Source organism: Phaethon lepturus, unplaced genomic scaffold (assembly GCF_000687285.1).
Source record: "Phaethon lepturus isolate BGI_N335 unplaced genomic scaffold, ASM68728v1 Scaffold57517, whole genome shotgun sequence".
In the NCBI taxonomy this organism is placed as follows: domain Eukaryota; kingdom Metazoa; phylum Chordata; class Aves; order Phaethontiformes; family Phaethontidae; genus Phaethon; species Phaethon lepturus.
In genome coordinates, this window is record NW_010550865.1 from 1 (window position 1) to 18252 (window position 18252).

Below are 18252 nucleotides of genomic sequence, written 5' to 3' on the forward strand. Positions count from 1 at the left end.
GGCCTTGGCTATCAGATGTTGAAGGAGGACGTCTGTCTTCCAGAGGGTCCGGATTGATCCCCCTCCCATTCCTGTTGTGCGGCCAGAAGATGTGCTACCACACCTTCAGTGTCCTTCATTGGAGCATTTCAGAGACAACTATCTCATTCCACAGAAACCTGTGGTCTTAGAGGGGATTATGGACCACTGGCCATGTATGAAGAAGTGGAGGTAGGAAATAAGAGTTTCTTCCCTGCCCTAGTAAGCGTGAGGATTGTTTTCTGTGTCGGGTATCTTGACCTTCACAGAAGACAAGTGCTGTTGGGATTGACTTTTGTTGGCAGCACCTTACTGCTGCAAGATTTTCTTTGCTCTGTAGAAGTTGCCCCATCGATGAGTGAAGCACATCAAGCCATCCCGGAGCATTGCACAGTAAGTGCTCAGGTGCGCCAGGGAAAGCTGGTCCTGGCCAGGACTGTGCTGGAAGGCAGCCCTGCCTCCTGGGGTGTGCCGGGGAGAGCTCTGGCAAACTGCTGACGCTGTGTGTTGCTCAGCTGGAAACTAGAGACGAGCATGCATTGCTGACTGTTCCAGTGAGATGCTCGCATCTTAAGTGGGTCTGTGTCAGATGCAGATCCAGTGATTTTTACGTCTCAGAACTTGCTGATAATGAGAGCAATGGGAAGTGGATTGAGAGATGCGTGAGTAAGCATGGTTGGCTTTTTTATTCACAAGTACAAGATGTTTGTTCAGTGCTGTGTTTTAGTGTTGAGTTTCAGATGCTGATGTTCAGGGGTGAGTAATAACATTGTGCCGCTTGTGTAATGTACGTAATGGAACCAACATTTCCAATACTGAGAATCAAATATTTGTGAGATAAAGCTCATGATTCCTTAGAAAAGGGGAAAAAACATGCTGAATTTGAGCAATTGCTTTCATTCCACAGCCAAGGGTAAAATTGACATTAACTGAACACACTCATTTCATGGGGGTTTTATTCTTTTTTGAGGGAACATACTCCACTGCTTAACTTCAGACACTTAAAAAGATTAACTTCTTAATTTAGTTAATATCATTCTCAATGGAGAGATGTATACCACCCATCAAAGTAATTCCTCTGACTTTATCCAGGATGGATATTATTTGACCTGTATACAAAATCTGACACTGACAGAGAGTTGATCGAGCATTAATGATAAAAAGATAAAACATTTTGTTCAGCAAATATAGCAGCAGGCAGCAAAAAAGATTAGTCATCCCTAGTCAAAGAGACTAACAGCTTAAATCTCCTTAGCTCATAAAGAAACAGTAGTTGACTGAGGTAAGTGAGGTTTTAAAACAAAACAAAACAGGCAGTTGTGGGATAATGTACACGCAAACTTGACTGCTTGTTTCCTTGCTGCTTGCATCCTTTTCTACTACCTTTTATCTCTGGTTGGTTGGTTTTAGAGAGAAGCAGCTCATGATAGTAGAGTTTCCTTACTCTAAAAGACTGATTTTGATTGATTGCCTTACATTCAAGATTACTAAGAAAAGCAGGATAAAAAGGTAATGGAACTTTCTTTATTTCAGTGTGGACTATTTTTGTGAAGTCGCAGGGTGCCGCACAGTCCCTGTGGAATTGGGTACCCGATACACAGATGAGGAATGGTCTCAGAAGCTCATGACTGTCAGTGACTTCATTGACCAGTATATTCTGAATGAGGTCTGTTATTCCCGTTTTGTTCCCTTTGTAGCACAAGTCATCTCCAAATACAGCAGTGTGTTACTGGTACAGAATTTCTGCTTAGAACAAACGTGCTTAGTGATGTCAAGGGAGGCGGTATGCTGTAAGCACAACTCTGAATTAAAAAGGTTTGACATATTTTCAATATCTGAAGCTATAAATAGTTACTGCAACAACAGCTAGGTTTGATTCTTATGTATAATCAAATGTACAGCAGCTGGAATTTGATGAATAGATAGATAACTTCTGCAGCAAAAGCCTGAATGGTGGAGTCTAAGGATAAAGGATCCTCAGCCAGCAGTTTTGTTCCTCTGGGTTATTAAACTGCTTAGTGAGATCTAATACCAAGATCCAAATTCACATGCCACCAGGTTAAAAAAAAAAAGCTGATTAGTGATGGAATGTCCTTTTACTTTCACAGCTGAGGATCTGAAGCCCTCATTTCTGTTTCCTAGTCTTCTGACAGGATGGACCACCACGCAAATTGGTCTGTGGTGCAGCCTGGAATAGACTATCAAGATACAGGGAGTGAAGGTGAACTAGTCTGTGTACTAGCAGGGTCTAGCTATAAAGATGCAGAGCATTGTCACAGGGTTGACAGTGGAACTGTCAAGACTCTGTAGGAGTTGGAGTTGTCCAGGCTGGAGAAGAGAAGGCTCCAGGGAGACCTTATTGCAGCCTTCCAGTACTTCAAGGGGGCATACAGTAAAGATGGGGAAAGACATTTTAGCAGGCCCTGAAGCAGTAGGACAAGGGATAATGGTTTTAAACTGAAAGAGGGCAGATTTAGACTAGATATAAGGAAGAAATATTTCACAATGAGGATGGTGAAACCCTGGCACAGGTTGCCCAGAGAGGTGGCAGATGCCCCATCCCTGGAAACATTCCAGGTCTGGTTGGATGAGGCTCTGAGCAGCCTGATGTAGTTGAAAATGTCCCTGCTTACTGGAGGGGGGTTGGACTAGATGACCTCTAAAGGTCCAACGCAAAGATTCTATGGTTCTATGATAGCTAGGCTTCTTCTAGTAACTTGAGCTGCACAGTTTGTTGATTGTGGGGATATATCTACAGTGTTAGAATTTCAGTGTATCTGTAAGTTGCTATTTCAGAAGACCCCTTATACTGGTCAACTGTTGAAACAATTCTAGTACTCTGAAGTAGGACATTGGAAATGGATGTTACCTATAAGTCAATTAAATGACTGAGAAGTTTTAACATATATGTCATGCATTTTTTTCTTTCTCTGCTGTAATTTCAGAACAGTGTAGGATACCTTGCTCAGCACCAGCTTTTTGATCAGGTAAAACTGAGTCAATGTTTCTATCTTTCTGCAGTCAAGTGTTCCCTTTGTAGCACAAGTTATCTCTGAGATGTCTGCTCCACTAGATGGAAGGGCATATGGAGAATTCACAGTATTTCTTAAGTTTCTATTTCCACAACTGGAAGGAAGAAGGGAGGGGTTTGTTGCATTTGGCTGAAAGGCATGGAAACAAAACCCTTTCAGGGGTGAAGACAGACAATCTTAGTGCAGTTTCAGTACAATGTAGCGTATACTTAGAGGGATATCACTTGGAAAGCAGCATTTCCCCAAAGAATATCTAAGTCAGGGAAGAGATTTGGACAGGAAACAGTCTTCAGTGGTGATATGTTCACCGTATTCTGAAATGTCATTCCAGTTAATCAGAGATCAGGTTGGTGTGAGACGTAAAAAGGAATCTTGGAGAGAAGCAAGTTTAGTGTATAAAAGATAAGCTGCTCCTTTTCCATGAACAGCAAACCTACTTATTCTTGTGGGTTTCTCTGGTTTCTGCTAAAGCAAAGGGTCTTTGAAGAATGAGAAACCCCTTTCTTTCTCCCACCTCTCCTTCCAACATAATCTGCTTGTTTAGGACAGAAGGTGTGAGGATATTTCCTGCAGATTCCCAGCAGTTCAGCTAATTCCCTCTTGCCTTTCCGGGACAAGCAGGTCTAGTGTTTTCTTTGTGTCAAGCCTTGTTCCTCTGTTCTGTGAATTACATACCCTTGTCAAGTCAGCACATACCCTTTTTAATGTTTATTTCTTTATGGGAGTAGATCCCAGAGTTGAAAGAGGATATCAGTATCCCTGACTACTGCTGTCTGGGGGAAGGAGAAGAAGATGACATCACCATTAACGCTTGGTTTGGTCCAGAGGGCACTATCTCACCTCTTCATCAGGATCCCCAGCAAAATTTTTTAGCCCAGGTCTGTACTTTACTTACTCTACGCATGCCATTAATGCTATAGCTAGAAAAAATGCTTACAATATGTAAGCGTTAGAGACAAGGGTAGCAGACAACTTGATAAACAATTGAAGGATAGAGAATATGCAGGTATTATTTTGCTATTGCATTTGTCACTACTGCAACTTAACACTCAATGTAATCTTGTAGGCCACAAGCACTTCTCATGGAGATAGACTATTACTTATCCTCATTTTACAGATGCTAAATGGAAACCACAAGAAGCAGCTTTTCCGAGGTCATGCAAGGAATTTGTAACAGAGTTGGAAAGAACCTGGATCCTGTCATAGTGTATTATGTACCAGAGAAGGAACTTCCTTCTTTGGAGCAGCAAGATTTTGGGGTAGACTTAGGTGCATACTTCAGTCCACTTCAGGTTACCCAGTAAAATATCTACTCGTGCATGCATTGAGAGTCAGATGAAGTAATATTTGCACTGTGACCTCATTGCTGCTAAGTGAGTTACTGTTGGTAGACTTCTTGATGATGACTTCTAGTGCAGAGTAACACGGTAAAATACTGAGGCACTTTTTGGTGAGCACTATACAAGTCCAAAGACATATTCCTGGTCCACTGTACGTGTTCAAACACTGAGGGTTTTTTTGCTGGAAGGGGATTGCCCTTTTTTCCTCCATGCCATCAGACTCTTTAAAGAAAATATGGCTTACACTTTCAAACATTTTCCAGCAGGATCATGACATTGAATACTTTCTATTTGTGCTTATTTATGGGTTGAGACTTAGTTCCTCTGTCCCAAACAGTTGCATCTTGCTAGCCTGTGTTTTCACTTGGAACTGAGGCTTAATTCAGGTCTTCCTAAAGTGGGTTTCTATAACTGCTGTACAGTTATGTGCATATTATATTTCTTTTCCCCACTAACCCCCACCCACCTGCTTTCTGAAAGCAAAGTATCCTACCATACACGCTATGTAAAGCTTGCCAGGAATTTTTTTTTGGTGGAAGTCCCATTATAGGAGCTGTTGGACTGGGAAAAGATACTTCCCTTAAAAACTTCAGCACTTTTATTCTTCTGCCTAAAGAATGGGAGAGTATCTGTCAGCGCTGTAAGAAAGTTTGAAATTTGAACAGCAGGGGAGCCAGCAGTTTTCAATTTTTAATTATAATTGCCCTGCCTCTTGATGCCATTTAAACTGTGGCTATGGAGTACAGGAAGGTGCAAGTACAAGTAACAAAATGGATTGATCCCTACTGGCTGGGTAGTAGCTGCTGCAGAGATCATAGTATTTCCGTTAGTGAGGAAACCAGTATCTGGAGATGCAGGCTGTTGACCATTACTTGGGTGTTCAACCTTGCAATATACAAGGCTTTAACCCAGCAAGGCAAGTGGAGGAAGGAGCTGTTAATAGCTCACGGCTATTAATGTGGGTAACACTGCCCCCCCCACCCCAATTCAAGGATTTAGAAAATGTGCTGTCCAACAATCAACGTTTTCTTTACTTCCATACATCACTAAAAATAACACTTGGTTCTTTAGAGAGCTAATTAATATCCATAATCACTTTGGTGTATGGAAGGTATCCTAAAAACACATGGACAGCCACAGTTAACTCAATGCTCTAGTAGTTTAACCAGTGTTAGTAAAGAGTAGGATAGGGCAGGAGTATTGATACTTGTCCAGCCTTTACAATACATTTATGTGCTGTCCTTGAAGCAAAAACCTTGGAACATCTAGCGTTACAACTTGGGTACTGAAAAGATTTCAGGAAATCCTGTTATGTTATATAGATGATAGAGGACAAGCAGCTTGATTAGGAATAGTTTGGTAGCACACTGCCAGTCCAGGGTACTGTGGTTAGTCAGAATACTGACTTACTCTTTAATGTGATAGTTCCAAACAAATACGATCATGCCTGGCCCTTGAAGAGATCTTGAACCTTGGCACAAGCAGCATGATTACTCACCCTGTGCCTTCTGTGGGCCTTCCACTGGTATCAGTGCAGGAGTCAGCTTTGACTCTTATTCTGCCACTTCATTCTAGGCACTGACAACTTGCAATTCCATGTAGTGTTCAGGTCAGGCAGTCCAGTTGTCTTACGAATTCTAGTATTTCAGTTAGCACTCCAATGAAAAAACTAATTTAATGATGACACAGAAGAGCTAAAGGAGTATATGGAAGCAGGCACTCTGTGCTGGTACCTCTACCTGATGATGTGAACTGCACTGAAAACTCAAATGTCCTTATTCTCAGTTCTTATAATTACTTTCTATGTAGAGCCCAAATAATACTGTGTGGGTGCCTTAAACTTTGCATTTAAAGTAATTTGGTTACAGGCATTTCCTGGTATTTCAAATTCTCATTTGCACCAAGTGAACAGGTAGTTGAATTCCAATAGCCTGATTTGTTTTAACTTTTTATTTTAGCAGTGTCTGTTTATTACTAACAGAGATAATGATGTTTCTTGTGATCGGGTATATTTTACTGTTAAATGCCAGTTATGCCCCACAGTTTCCAGTAATGTGCAGGTCAATGACAGATGGAAAACATTTATTGTAATATATACAGGTATATGGAAGAAAGTATATCCGTCTATACTCACCACAAGAGTCAGAAAACTTGTACCCACATGAAAGCCAAATTCTTCACAACACTAGTCAGGTAAATAATTGCTTGAGCTGCTAATACCAGTAGTGTTACTTTATCAAATCATATTTGAGTAGACATTCTACTGATGACACTTTTTTTTTTTATAGGTTGATGTGGAAGATCCTGACTTAGTTAAGTTCCCCAATTTCAGAAAGGCTGCATTTCAGTCCTGTATTCTGATGCCTGGACAGGTTCTGTTTATTCCAGTTAAATATTGGCACTATGTACGATCGCTTGATATCAGCTTCTCTGTCAGTTTCTGGTGGTCATAGCTCTGAAGCATGCATGAAGTCTGCTAGCATTGTAATAGCAAATAAAAATCAGGAAAAGTAGCATCTTGCATTTTCTCACAAGAGAATTCTTTTTAAGCCTGAGAATGTTCTTCCCGATCCAGAGGTTAGAGACTGATTGAAAAAAAAACCCAACAAACTCTTGCTTCAGCATTGTGAAAGAATCTGGATGGGTAAAGGGAAAGAAGATTTGTGGGTGTTTCTAATATGAACTCCTCATAAAGAGTATCTGTTAAGTCATCATCTTATATGCATGTGTACATCTGAAACAGCTCTATATATGCACAGTGCCAGCACCCCTCTTCAAACTGTATTTGGAACATCAGGTTAGTGTTATCTTCTACTTGGATTTACTAACAGTAGAAATTGTAGTTAGATAAACAATGAGGGATGGTGCTACCTAATGGTTCAATACCAAAAAGCTAACGTAAAGCAAGATACCAGTCTCCTGTATGGAAAAAGTTAATAGTGCCAAGGCCTAGGAACATAATTAATTGTAGTTAATCCATAGGTTAATTGCAGTTAAATAAACTGAAGCTTAATCATATTTTGATTAACCATCAGCTGACCTGCTGACACTCTGCCTTCTGCAAACTGTCAACACATTTCTACCAAGGTAAAGATATGCTGACATTCCATTCTGGTACCTGGCAATACCTAGCCCTTGTCTTTTTTGCAAGTCACCCTTAAAGGAAAAAGGATTCTCACATGAAACTGGAGAGTAAAGTGCTAATACTAAAAACTAAAAGAATAAGATGGTAATTTTTTCAACGCTTTGCAGGCATAAGCTGGCATTGCCCCAAAAGTCTTGTCCTACTCCTTCATAATTGTTTTGACTGTGGGAATATTCCCTCTCTTACTGAGCAGAGCTGCTCGTGACCTGGCCTTATGTCAGATGAATTCTTCTGTGTGTAAAGGAGGGACAAAACCCAAGCAACAGTGCCAACTGAAAGCGTTCAAACTCTAACCCTAAATCAGATATTCAGCCAGCCACCTTAGTGAGGAGACCTCAAGTGCTGCATTGATTTTTCACCTACTTGAAGCCCTGTGGTGCTAGTAACAGGAGTTATTTTCAGTTGTGCAGCTGCAACTGTACAAACAGGAAATACTGGGGCTGAGAAAAGCTTTTAATAGTTCACCTGCATAGATCAGTTTGCAGGACTGACTAAAAATATTTGCATCTTTCTTTCCCAAACATGAACTGAGAGTCCCAACCCAAGAATGTAGAGAACTACATACACAAAACAGCCTCCAAGAAAGCTGTGCAGGCATAACTGAAGATGACAAACAGGAAGGTCAGTGATAGTTTTATTGTAAAATTTGTAAAACTTAAGGAAAAAAGAAGTACCCTGAACAATGCACTGTTACTAATTAATACAATACAGTCTGGCTATTTTGTGAGAGGGAGGAAAAAAGGATTTCACTGAAAGCATGTTTTACTAGCATCGCCTAGTGCTGAGAATGAAGCTTTTCTCTGCTCTCCCTGTTTTTGATGGTGACTGGGAGTCTATCTGACTCATACCTGCAAAGAAAACAAAAGGAGGGTTAATGAATGACACAAAAAAAAATTAGATTGTATAACCTCCAGATTTTTAAAATGCTTTATTTATTCTTGTTCAGAATGTCCAATTTCCCTGGCTAAATAGTGGAATTACAAGATTGTGCTCCTCTTAGAAGCTCAGTATTTCCAGAAGTTTTAGTGTCATGTGTTGTGTCTGTCCCCTACTTCCTGCCCCCACCTCCACACTTGAATAACGTTAGAAACAATATGCATAGGATCTGCTAGGGACCACAAAGCATAATCCTTGCACTTTCAGGGATCAGTGTTGCCCATGTATGGTTTACTTTCTGAAGCATACAACTGAAGTCAGAAATAACTGATATTCAACTGCAGCTATAAGTAATACAGGCAGTGCCACTGAATATCACAGTCCATTCTCTAGTATTATTACACACTTTTTTTTTTAAATAGCTCACTTGGTACCTGGAATGTCACAAGTCCAGCAATCATTACACTGTGGACAGCGTGGTTCAGTCTGAGCTCTGAAGTACTTTCTGACACAAGGTAAATGCATTCCAATTCCACAGGATTCACATACTTGGCTCTGAAATCAGAAGTGTTAATAAAAAAAAAAATCTTTCTAACCTGTCCTTCAGTTTAACATAAAGTTGTTACAAAGGGCAGCAGATATGCAACACTATTCCAAAGAATGGTTCACACAATACAGTTGGTGGATACTCAAAAGACAATGCTGGTAAATGATAAATGGAGGTATTTTCCTAGAAACTAGGGAATACCATTTCCCAGTATGGACAAAATTTAGCTTGAAAGACAAACAACACTGTCTATCTTTCACTGCTATTTGGGTGCAATAAAGGAGACCCACTGGGACAGAAAAAGTAACATGGAAGCATGTTCGTTGGGATGATGAGAACATGCAGGGTCAAGGAGCAAGAGAGTGCAGCAGAGTTGGAATAGGAGTTCAGGTTGTAACCACTTATGCAATACTAAACTGGTAACTTATCAGCTATCAAAATACAGTGCTTTACCATGCTACATATGTATTAAAGGTACATGTTCATTCTGAAGTCCAAGACACAATTCCTCAACCAAAATCCCAGGACCAAAGATGAATGTGTCACATGAAGACTGCTATTTGTAAGGTCCAAAGATAAGATATATAACACTTAACTGTTATGCCTATTTGAGGATAATGGTTCATCTCTAGCCTGCTGGCTTGGAAAGCAAGACAGCACAACAATGTTCATCATTGGGTGAGTTCACTTTCCCCAAGTTTATAATTGGAGATACTGCTCCAAGACAAGTTTGTGGGGTTTTTTTTTGTTTTGTTTTTGTTTGTTTCTTTCTTTCTTTCTTTCTTCCCTTGAAGACAGAAACTAAAATACCTACTCTGGGAAAAAAAAAAGGTATTTCCTTTATATAAATGGGCACCATTACCTGATCAGAAGACTATAATTTTTCAGTGCCTGCATAATACTCAAAGGAAAGCATCACAAACTTCACCTATGACCACATAAGTATATCAGCAGATGCCTAACTGAGGTAAGAAATGTTACCTGGATGGCAAGGCTGTGACAGATGTTACACTTCCTTGCCACATCTTGGTAGTTGCTGAGAATGTATTGTTCCATCTCAATTATGCAGCGAGTATGCAAGGTATATTCTCCATTTCTCTAAGGAAACAAATTGCGAAGTGAGGAATTTCTTTTAATTCCTTTTAACTTTTTTGACTTCGTTCTAACTACCTGCTAGCAAGCATTTGACATCCACTTTTTTCCTGCCATTGTGAAACTATGATGATGACACTGATATAATGCAAAGCTGGAATACTTTTAAAGTAGCAGAAGGAATTTGTTTAGAGGATCAGAATAAAAATCTCACACCCTTAACAGAGATCTAGTCCTTGGCAGGTACAGATGAGTGAGCATGCTCTCCTTAACAAAGGCTTGCAGTTTTGGGACCCTCCGTTTGTCCATTAGCAGAAACTCTGCTGGCTTTCAGCTAAATCTGGGCTTTTACTGCTTGAGTTATCTTTGAAAATCTCTGCTAAATCACTCTAACATATGTAAATGTGTGGCAGCAGGTTGGAGATCTATGATACAATGAATCCAGAAGAAAAGGGATTGAGGTCTAGCTTGTCTTGGCAAGCAACTGCAGTGTCATCATGGTAAGCTAACCTCAATTTCTCCCTTGTGAAGTAAAGGAGATGTAAAAATGTGCACAGTGGCCTATGCATTTCTGGTACAGGAGTTTTCAACATGTTTGGCCTTACTGATTTTTGGGATATTCTAAATGTAAGGAACAGCACTGATCACCCTGAAGAGCTTTCCCCAACTCCTGTTCCAAGTTTAAGAATGCCATGCTGTTGTGTACAAAGGATGTCTGTATGTCACAATGCAGGGCTGTACACACATCCCCACCTAGCTCAGGTACATGAAACTGAAACCATGTTGTCTTTTATAGACCTACTCAAGGACCTTTTCCCCTGTAAATGTGCTGCCTTTTCTGCAAAAACCACTGGAGCAGCAATAAGCACAGGCCCCACAAAACCATTTTTGCCATCATTCATTAAAGAACAGCCCAGTTTCAGCCATCACATTCATAAGAAAATACTAGCTGGGCCTATTAAAATATGAACACTTGAAAACATACAGCAGTTACCTCAGAGAGCCACTTATCGTCCACAAAAACTTTCAGCACTTGTTCCGCTTCCTTCTTCTTCATCTTCTTTGTCTTAAGTTGGTCAGCCAAGTTTAAAATATCTGTAGAAGAGGCAAAGCCATTTTCTGACGAAATGATTAGGTCCATCTACAGAAAGAAACATTTTCAACTATTAAAAAAATCATGCAATTAGACGCACTTTATAGTAATGCACAGCTTTTTTTAGCATCCATACATATGGGAGAGACTACAGTATAGTTCTGGCTTGAACCAGAACTGTAAAACAAAGGTCAAAAGCTGAAACAATCATTGTTAACCTTGACAGTTTTAAGTTTTGTCAAGAAAACATTTACACAAATAGAACTGTACAGTGCTGCCTAAATTAAGCTGCATTTCAGGGACCCCTGACCATACTCGGGGCGGGGTGACAGATCTGTTTCTTTTTATCTGCTCTTTGTCAAGGTTCTTTGGAGGAAAAATCTCTCAGTACTAAAGTAAGTTTGTCCGCTCTGGAGTCATTTTTACTGCCGAACCTACCTGGTACTTGAAGGTTGTAGCAATATTACCAATTTTCAGGTAGTATCTCACTGGAAACACTCCTGCTGCTCATCATCACAGAGCAACATGCAGCTTTTATGCCAGTAGTGGTATGTGCCACAACAATGCCATCTCTGCAGTGCTGACATGGCTGTATAGGTACTTCAGCAATAATGGGGGAGGGCAGAGAAATCTCTGGGTACTACCCATGTGAATTAGACTTTTGCAGCTGTCACGGAATAGCCAATACACCTCTCCAGTTTATACAGAGAATTTTATTTTAATGGGGGGGGGGGGAATCAAAAAGTCTAATGGCTGGAGAAATCAACTCCTCAAAGTTCAAGAGACAATGAGATTCACTAAATCACGCAAGATACATAGCTATGATCACATTAATGGTTGTTGATAGGAAACCGGACATCAAATATCGTGGAATCTCGGCCCAGTAGTTCTATTTGGAACGTAAACACAGAATTAACTGGCTAAGCAATAACAATAGACATGTTTCTGTTCAAATTGGCAAATTCATCTTGTATGTTATTAGCATTAAAATCTACTGTATATTACTAGACTATTCAAGCCAGTGAAAAATTCAGCAATCACAACTGAAAATCCTGAAGAAAAGTTTAACTAAAAGCGGGTACCTCAAGTCACTAACTCCAAGGAGCACTGATAACTGACTTTCAACAGGGAATCATTACTTGCATATACTCCCATTCTCCCCATTTGATTTGGGATAAACTTAGGTAAGATGGCAACTAGTTCCTCAGACATATCTCCATTTGTTGCCACTTCCACTCATTTTAAGATGGCACCTTCACAAATTATGTGATTTACTAATAACTGACATACTTACTGTTTTTCTGAACAATTCTAATTCATTTTCTGTATAGTCAGATGCCATTTTAGTTATTTCTGTTTCTGCCAAATTCACCTACAAAAAAAAGAAACTGAAATCAAAGTGTCTTTGTATTTGTACATCATAAATTGTAAAAGATCCTCTGGGGTAAAGAATGTATTATCTTACAATTAACAGAAACATCATTCATTTAATAGGCATGAAAGAGGCTCTTCCTTAAGTACTCTACGGTACTCGAGTCCTTTCTTTACAACCCCAGATCTTCCAGCCACATGTTTTCCACAGCTGCCTCTGCCCACATCCCCCCTATAGAACTAATACAGAATATTAGTGTATAGTAGTATATACACTATATACTGTGCTGGACAGTAGCAGTAACTATGTTACAATACACATCTTTGTTTCACAGTAAAAAACAGTTACCGATATTTCATATTCTTATTGCATATGCTACTGCTATCATTTCAACTTAATTGGCAAAATGACCCAGAAAGGTTAAAAGCAGCAGCTAATGTTAGAACACCTGCTGTATGGTCTTTTGAAATTACTACATAACCTTCCCTCTCTGACATGCACATTTCAGAGCACCCAAGGAAACTTTATAGGCCATTCCTTAGCAAGCCTTCTAGGCTAGGCTGATTTTTGAGTCAGAGAAAAAGAAAACTAAGTTGGAGGGCTCTCTGTCTTCTCTAGCTTAAAAATTCCTCTTGAGAAAGAAAGTTTTCTGTGAAAAAAATCTCACTTCAGCACTTCAGCAGTGTTTACACTAAATTAATCAGACGCTGCTTGTAGTCCTTGCTGCCACGTTCGTTTCCACGCACCTAAGCTGTTGGCAGTTTCTCATCCCATTTCCCTGTTCTACAAGTAGCTTCTATAGCAGCTGTCAGCGTAACAGTGGAACAGCCCCGCAAAAAACACACAAGACTGCTAAGAGTAATAAGCCTGCTGGCACATGCACCCTTCAGTTGTAGATTCTCTGTTTTGTCTAAATAGCAGTTCTATTCTAGATACACTGTAGGAAAAGGGCCCCAGGTAACTCAATCTTTCTAACATCGAAAGATGGCATCTGGGGCACTGTTACGTTCATTATGCACAGATACAGCTAGATTTTTTGCCCATTTACAATTGGAATGTGTGCATTTACTGGCGTTATTCAAAGGTTAATTTTAAGTTGGAGACATGGGAGGCTCCCTCTGCTATGCATGCACTAGCCATGAGAAGCCAAACCACATGATGGCAGCGTATCACATACTTACTAAAGCATAATGTGCTCTCCCATCGCTTTCCGACATTCCTTTCCGGATCTGCATAAACAAAGGCTGTAGATGGCTGTTAATAGTACTGATGAAATCATCCAGTTTATCATGCGCATAGTAGACTGAAAATAAATAAGAAAAAGCACATACACAAAAAACCAAACAACCACACACCAGACAGATCCTTTTATCTGCTGAAACATTTCTTTCCTAGGTAGAAGAGCTAAAAGTTACTGAGGCAGAATTCAAACAGGTCTGTTATATTCAGCAGACGTATCTGACTGCTAGCCTTCAGAGAAGCTCAGATCCTTGAAAGTCAGAGTTTAGAGGAGTCCAGACATTCTCCCTAGCTGTATAGAACCCACTGCATTAATCCATTAATTACACTGACTTGAACTAAGTTGAATGTAAAACATGTCCAGGAAAAATTCTTTTGCACAATACAAAAATATACTTGCTTTCTTTCATTTAGGCACAAGGGATTCTTTGTTTCTTTGTGTCCTCTTTCACAAATTGATGGCATGTAAATGATCAGCTTACATACCAGAAAACTTAAAATTCTAGCATTGTAGGAATACAGGTAGTCTTGTGTCATGTTCTACAAACAAATTAAATAGTAGCAGAAGTTCTATCATAAACATAATTTAGATGGACTTCGGAGTCATTCTGTAGAAGCACCTGCTATGGCTTTTGCTTGCACAGCAACAGCACACGCCCTCAGAGAGTTTCCATCCAAAACAAAATTATGTCAGTGGCAAAACTCCTGTTGACTTCAGCAGGCTAGGGTTTAAAAAACAGTTAAGTGACAGCTCATAACTTCAGAAAAATGATTGATGTCTCAAAAATACTACCATTTAGTGATAACTTAATACTGTCCTCAGTTATAAGAGTCAATCACTTATGTAACAGCATCAGAGGTCCCTCTCTCAAAACCCCGCTATACTTTATTGCACAGTACAATGCAAAACTATCAGTCACAGCTCCTGCCCAGAAAGTTCATGATTCTCATATATAAGACTCCTTATGTGAACAAAACCAATGAACAGCAAGAACAATAATAAAGTAAGTAGAATATTAAAGTATAATTTTGTCAAGTTGTCATACCACCTGACTGGCACCTGGCGGCAGGAAACACTGCATACATCAAAGCCAGGAAGCATTAGTGACAGATCTGAAAGAGGGTAAGATGAAAGATAACAGAAGAATATTCTTTTGTACAACAGCTGTAACATTTTAATTTGAGGTGAATGGCTGCTCTAGTAGAACTTACATGAAAAAAAGGGATATAAGGGAAAAAATGAACTGGGGACAGACCACACCAAAAGTGGCACTTAATAATTTTAACATCTAAAAAGTTGGTCAATTTACAATTCCAGACTCAGGCGAAATGATAAATGCCCTTTACTATTTCTAAAAGCTTATAACTTGCCTCTATGAAACAGTTCTTGTACAGGTAACCATAGCAACTGATTACATAGAAACTGTTTATTCAAACACATTACTACTGAAAACAAGTTATTTACTGTCAACAGATTTGATGAAAAATTAGACAAACTAATGTGATCTTCATTCAGTAAGTATCCACAACCTTTGTATCATGATTGTGTGTGTAACGCAATCTCTTTGTCCTTTTTTCTTCTGGTAAAATATCTGAGAGGTGTCAATATTACTCTGAGAGCCTGTATTTAAGAAGACCTTGTTGTAACATGAGTACGTTAGATGCATACTAGAGCCAGGACGCCCCTACTTCCAACATACTGGATTAAACTGTTTGAAAAGTCTTAATTTCCAATAACTTCCCCTGTAAAATGTAGTACCTTAAAAAAAATACATCTAAGACTTAGTTACAATTGCTGTAAATTATTTTTTGTAACAGAAATAGTTTCCTTCTCTAGCACATAAAATGCAATCTCAACTAATACTATATCACAAATGTACTTATTGTAAACTGTTTTCAGTCAAATAAAATTAAAGCAAATTGCTATTGCAGTACCTAACTATGAACACAACAAAGTTTTTCATAGCATTTAAAACCAAATATGTGCAGGAACCATGTATTATTGTTTCTGTCAATAAACAATTCTCAGCCCTGAACACCCAATAGAGATAACACATGACAGCATGAGAGAGAGCTCATTATGTGCTACCCTAGAACACTGCTTGGGAGCATTTTCTTTAGAAGAAATTATTTTAGTTCAATGACAGATAGCAGATGAGCAAATAGGAAACAGCAAGCAGTAAATAAATGGAACACAAATATTCTGGTGTTTGGGGTTTTGTTTATTTTTTCCTAGATTTAAACAAACTCTTAATAATAAACTCAACTATTTTCCACAGAAAAGCTGAACAGATTCCTTACTAAAGATAAAGCAGAGGTGCTCAGAGAAACCAGAAACTTTTCTGAGCAAGTCTGTATGCAAGCTATAAACGGCAGATAGCACAAACATACACTCTGGGTTAATTGCAACAGGCACGGTTTTAAACTTTCTTGCTTAAAGACAATTGAACAACAGGAATCTTTATTACTTAGATTAATCTAAGATGCCACAGCTTCATGATACATTTAAAAATACACTGGCACAGTTATAAAATTAGAGCTCCCATGTTTACAGCAAAAGACTACAAATAAGCTGAGTGAATGCTTGAAAGTAAAAGAGATAGGACCTTTACTCATATAAAATGTAAACACAGAGTTATCATATCTATACTTCAGCTTCCATGTTCTCTGTAACCAGAAGATCAAGCAGAAGATTAAGTACAATTCTAGTCTGCAAAGCGGCATTACGAAAATATGTTTTTCTTCTACTTTGATGACACTGAGCAGATGTAATATAAGCCACTGATGACCAGTGTTGATATTTACTGCTGATTTTCAAGATCAAACCGTATTTAAAAAACTAGTAACTATACAACAGCTTTTGGCATGGAGTTAATCTGTTTGCAGACTTTAGAATTAAAAAGCTAGAACAAACCATCAAGAATAACATGACAAATTACTTTGGATTTTAAGTCATTGATGCTCAGTTTTCATTTCATTTCACAATGAAATGGGGTTTGGTTTTTTTCCCCCCCCATCTCCTTCAGTTACCCTCTTCGTACTACGATAATTAATATAACGACACACTCCCTATCAGGACTTGAAAATGCTGCCATCTAACTTTATTATAGCTAGAAAAAACTGAAGCAACAGGACCATTACTGGTAAGAAAATCTAAAAGCTTGTTTACAAAGTTCTTTAAAAACAAAACATTCCTAATTACACTTCACAGCAACATTCTGTACAATAACTTTTTTTTCCCCTTCTGTTTAACAGCACCAAAACCAAGCCAGAACAGTTCCTTGTAATATCACAAGGTGTTATACATAAATACATAAAACCAGGCAATCCCTGTCTCGGAGACCTTAATGACATTTGAACTATGGGCTAGGCTATGTCATTCACTGTTAATTTTTTTTACATGTATCCTGCTTTACATTACTTCAAACTCATATGAAAACATTCACATTAAGCCTCTCTACACATAGATCTACGATACGTGTTTCAACCTCCTCATGAAAAATAGAATCACTGGGAATAAGAACAAGTTGCTGCTTCTTGTAGAGTACTGCAACACAACTATCTAGAACAGAAACAATCGGGCTGCAAAGGAGTTTAGGGAGGGAAAACACTCAATTATTCAAATGGCACACATGGATTTTCATCAGCACTGGAATGTTGATACACTTGAAAAGTTGTAATGAACTTCAGAAAGGACTTGTAGCCAAGACTTCAGTTTAAAGTGTAACTGCTGACCTGCTGAGTGGTAACTACCACCTACACTCTGCTACAATGCTGGTTCAGTACAACTTCAGACTGACACATACAACCTTTTTTCAGCCTTCTTAACAAAGTAAATTCTTAATTGAATTTTTAACCAGGGGATATAGTCAGTCTTCATTACCAGAACAGCTAAATGAGTTATTGATAAGCTTCGCTATGTTTTATGTTTCAATCCAACTACAAGGCATCTGATATACAGAAAAAAAATATTTAGCAGAAAATATGGCCTGCATTACATGGGACACAAAAATAAATTACTTGTTCTGACCTTAAATTCTATGGATAAGTAGATACAAATCCACAGTAAAAACAGAAGAGTCCCTGTAGCGTGGCTATCATTGTGACAAGACACAAGAATACGACTAAGCTGAGCAGGAGCATGGCTTCAAGAACTAGTAATAGACAATATGATGCAGGTGAGATGGAAGAAAGTACAGGCATCCACCAGAAAACCTCACCTCATCCTCATCAAAATGTTTCCTCAGCATTCACTTCTCCCACAACATGTGGGAACTGCATTTACTTAAAAGCATTCATTACGCTATGGCAAAGTACTGCTGAGGATTTGTGTAATCTCGCTGTCTATACTCCCACTGACCTTCCCCAGTCCCTTTTCTGTTAGTGCTTTGTGATATTCTTCATTGTCTGCACAAAAATGACTAGTTTGAGGAGCCAAGAGCCATGTCTTCTTTTTCTAGTTTTGTTGTATTTCATAGAATCATTAAGGTTGGAAAAG

General features: G+C 38.9%; 2 protein-coding genes across 2 annotated transcripts; one reads left to right on the top strand and one right to left on the bottom strand.

The window, feature by feature from the left end:
* Positions 1 to 43: 43 nt before the first annotated feature.
* Positions 44 to 6958, top strand: KDM8 (lysine (K)-specific demethylase 8; the record flags this gene model as incomplete). The annotated part of the gene is made up of 6 exons (XM_010290661.1): positions 44 to 210; positions 1552 to 1684; positions 2964 to 3005; positions 3779 to 3928; positions 6491 to 6583; positions 6679 to 6958. Coding segments are annotated over 6 exons (750 nt in total), but the record flags the coding sequence as incomplete, so codon positions are not given.
* A 1352-nt stretch (positions 6959 to 8310) lies between these two features.
* Positions 8311 to 13818, bottom strand: NSMCE1 (non-SMC element 1 homolog (S. cerevisiae); the record flags this gene model as incomplete). Its single annotated transcript, XM_010290662.1, is given in 7 exon segments — positions 8311 to 8346; positions 8349 to 8383; positions 8846 to 8966; positions 9940 to 10056; positions 11045 to 11191; positions 12438 to 12515; positions 13697 to 13818. Coding segments are annotated over 7 exon segments (656 nt in total), but the record flags the coding sequence as incomplete, so codon positions are not given.
* Between the last annotated feature and the right edge of the window lie 4434 nt (positions 13819 to 18252).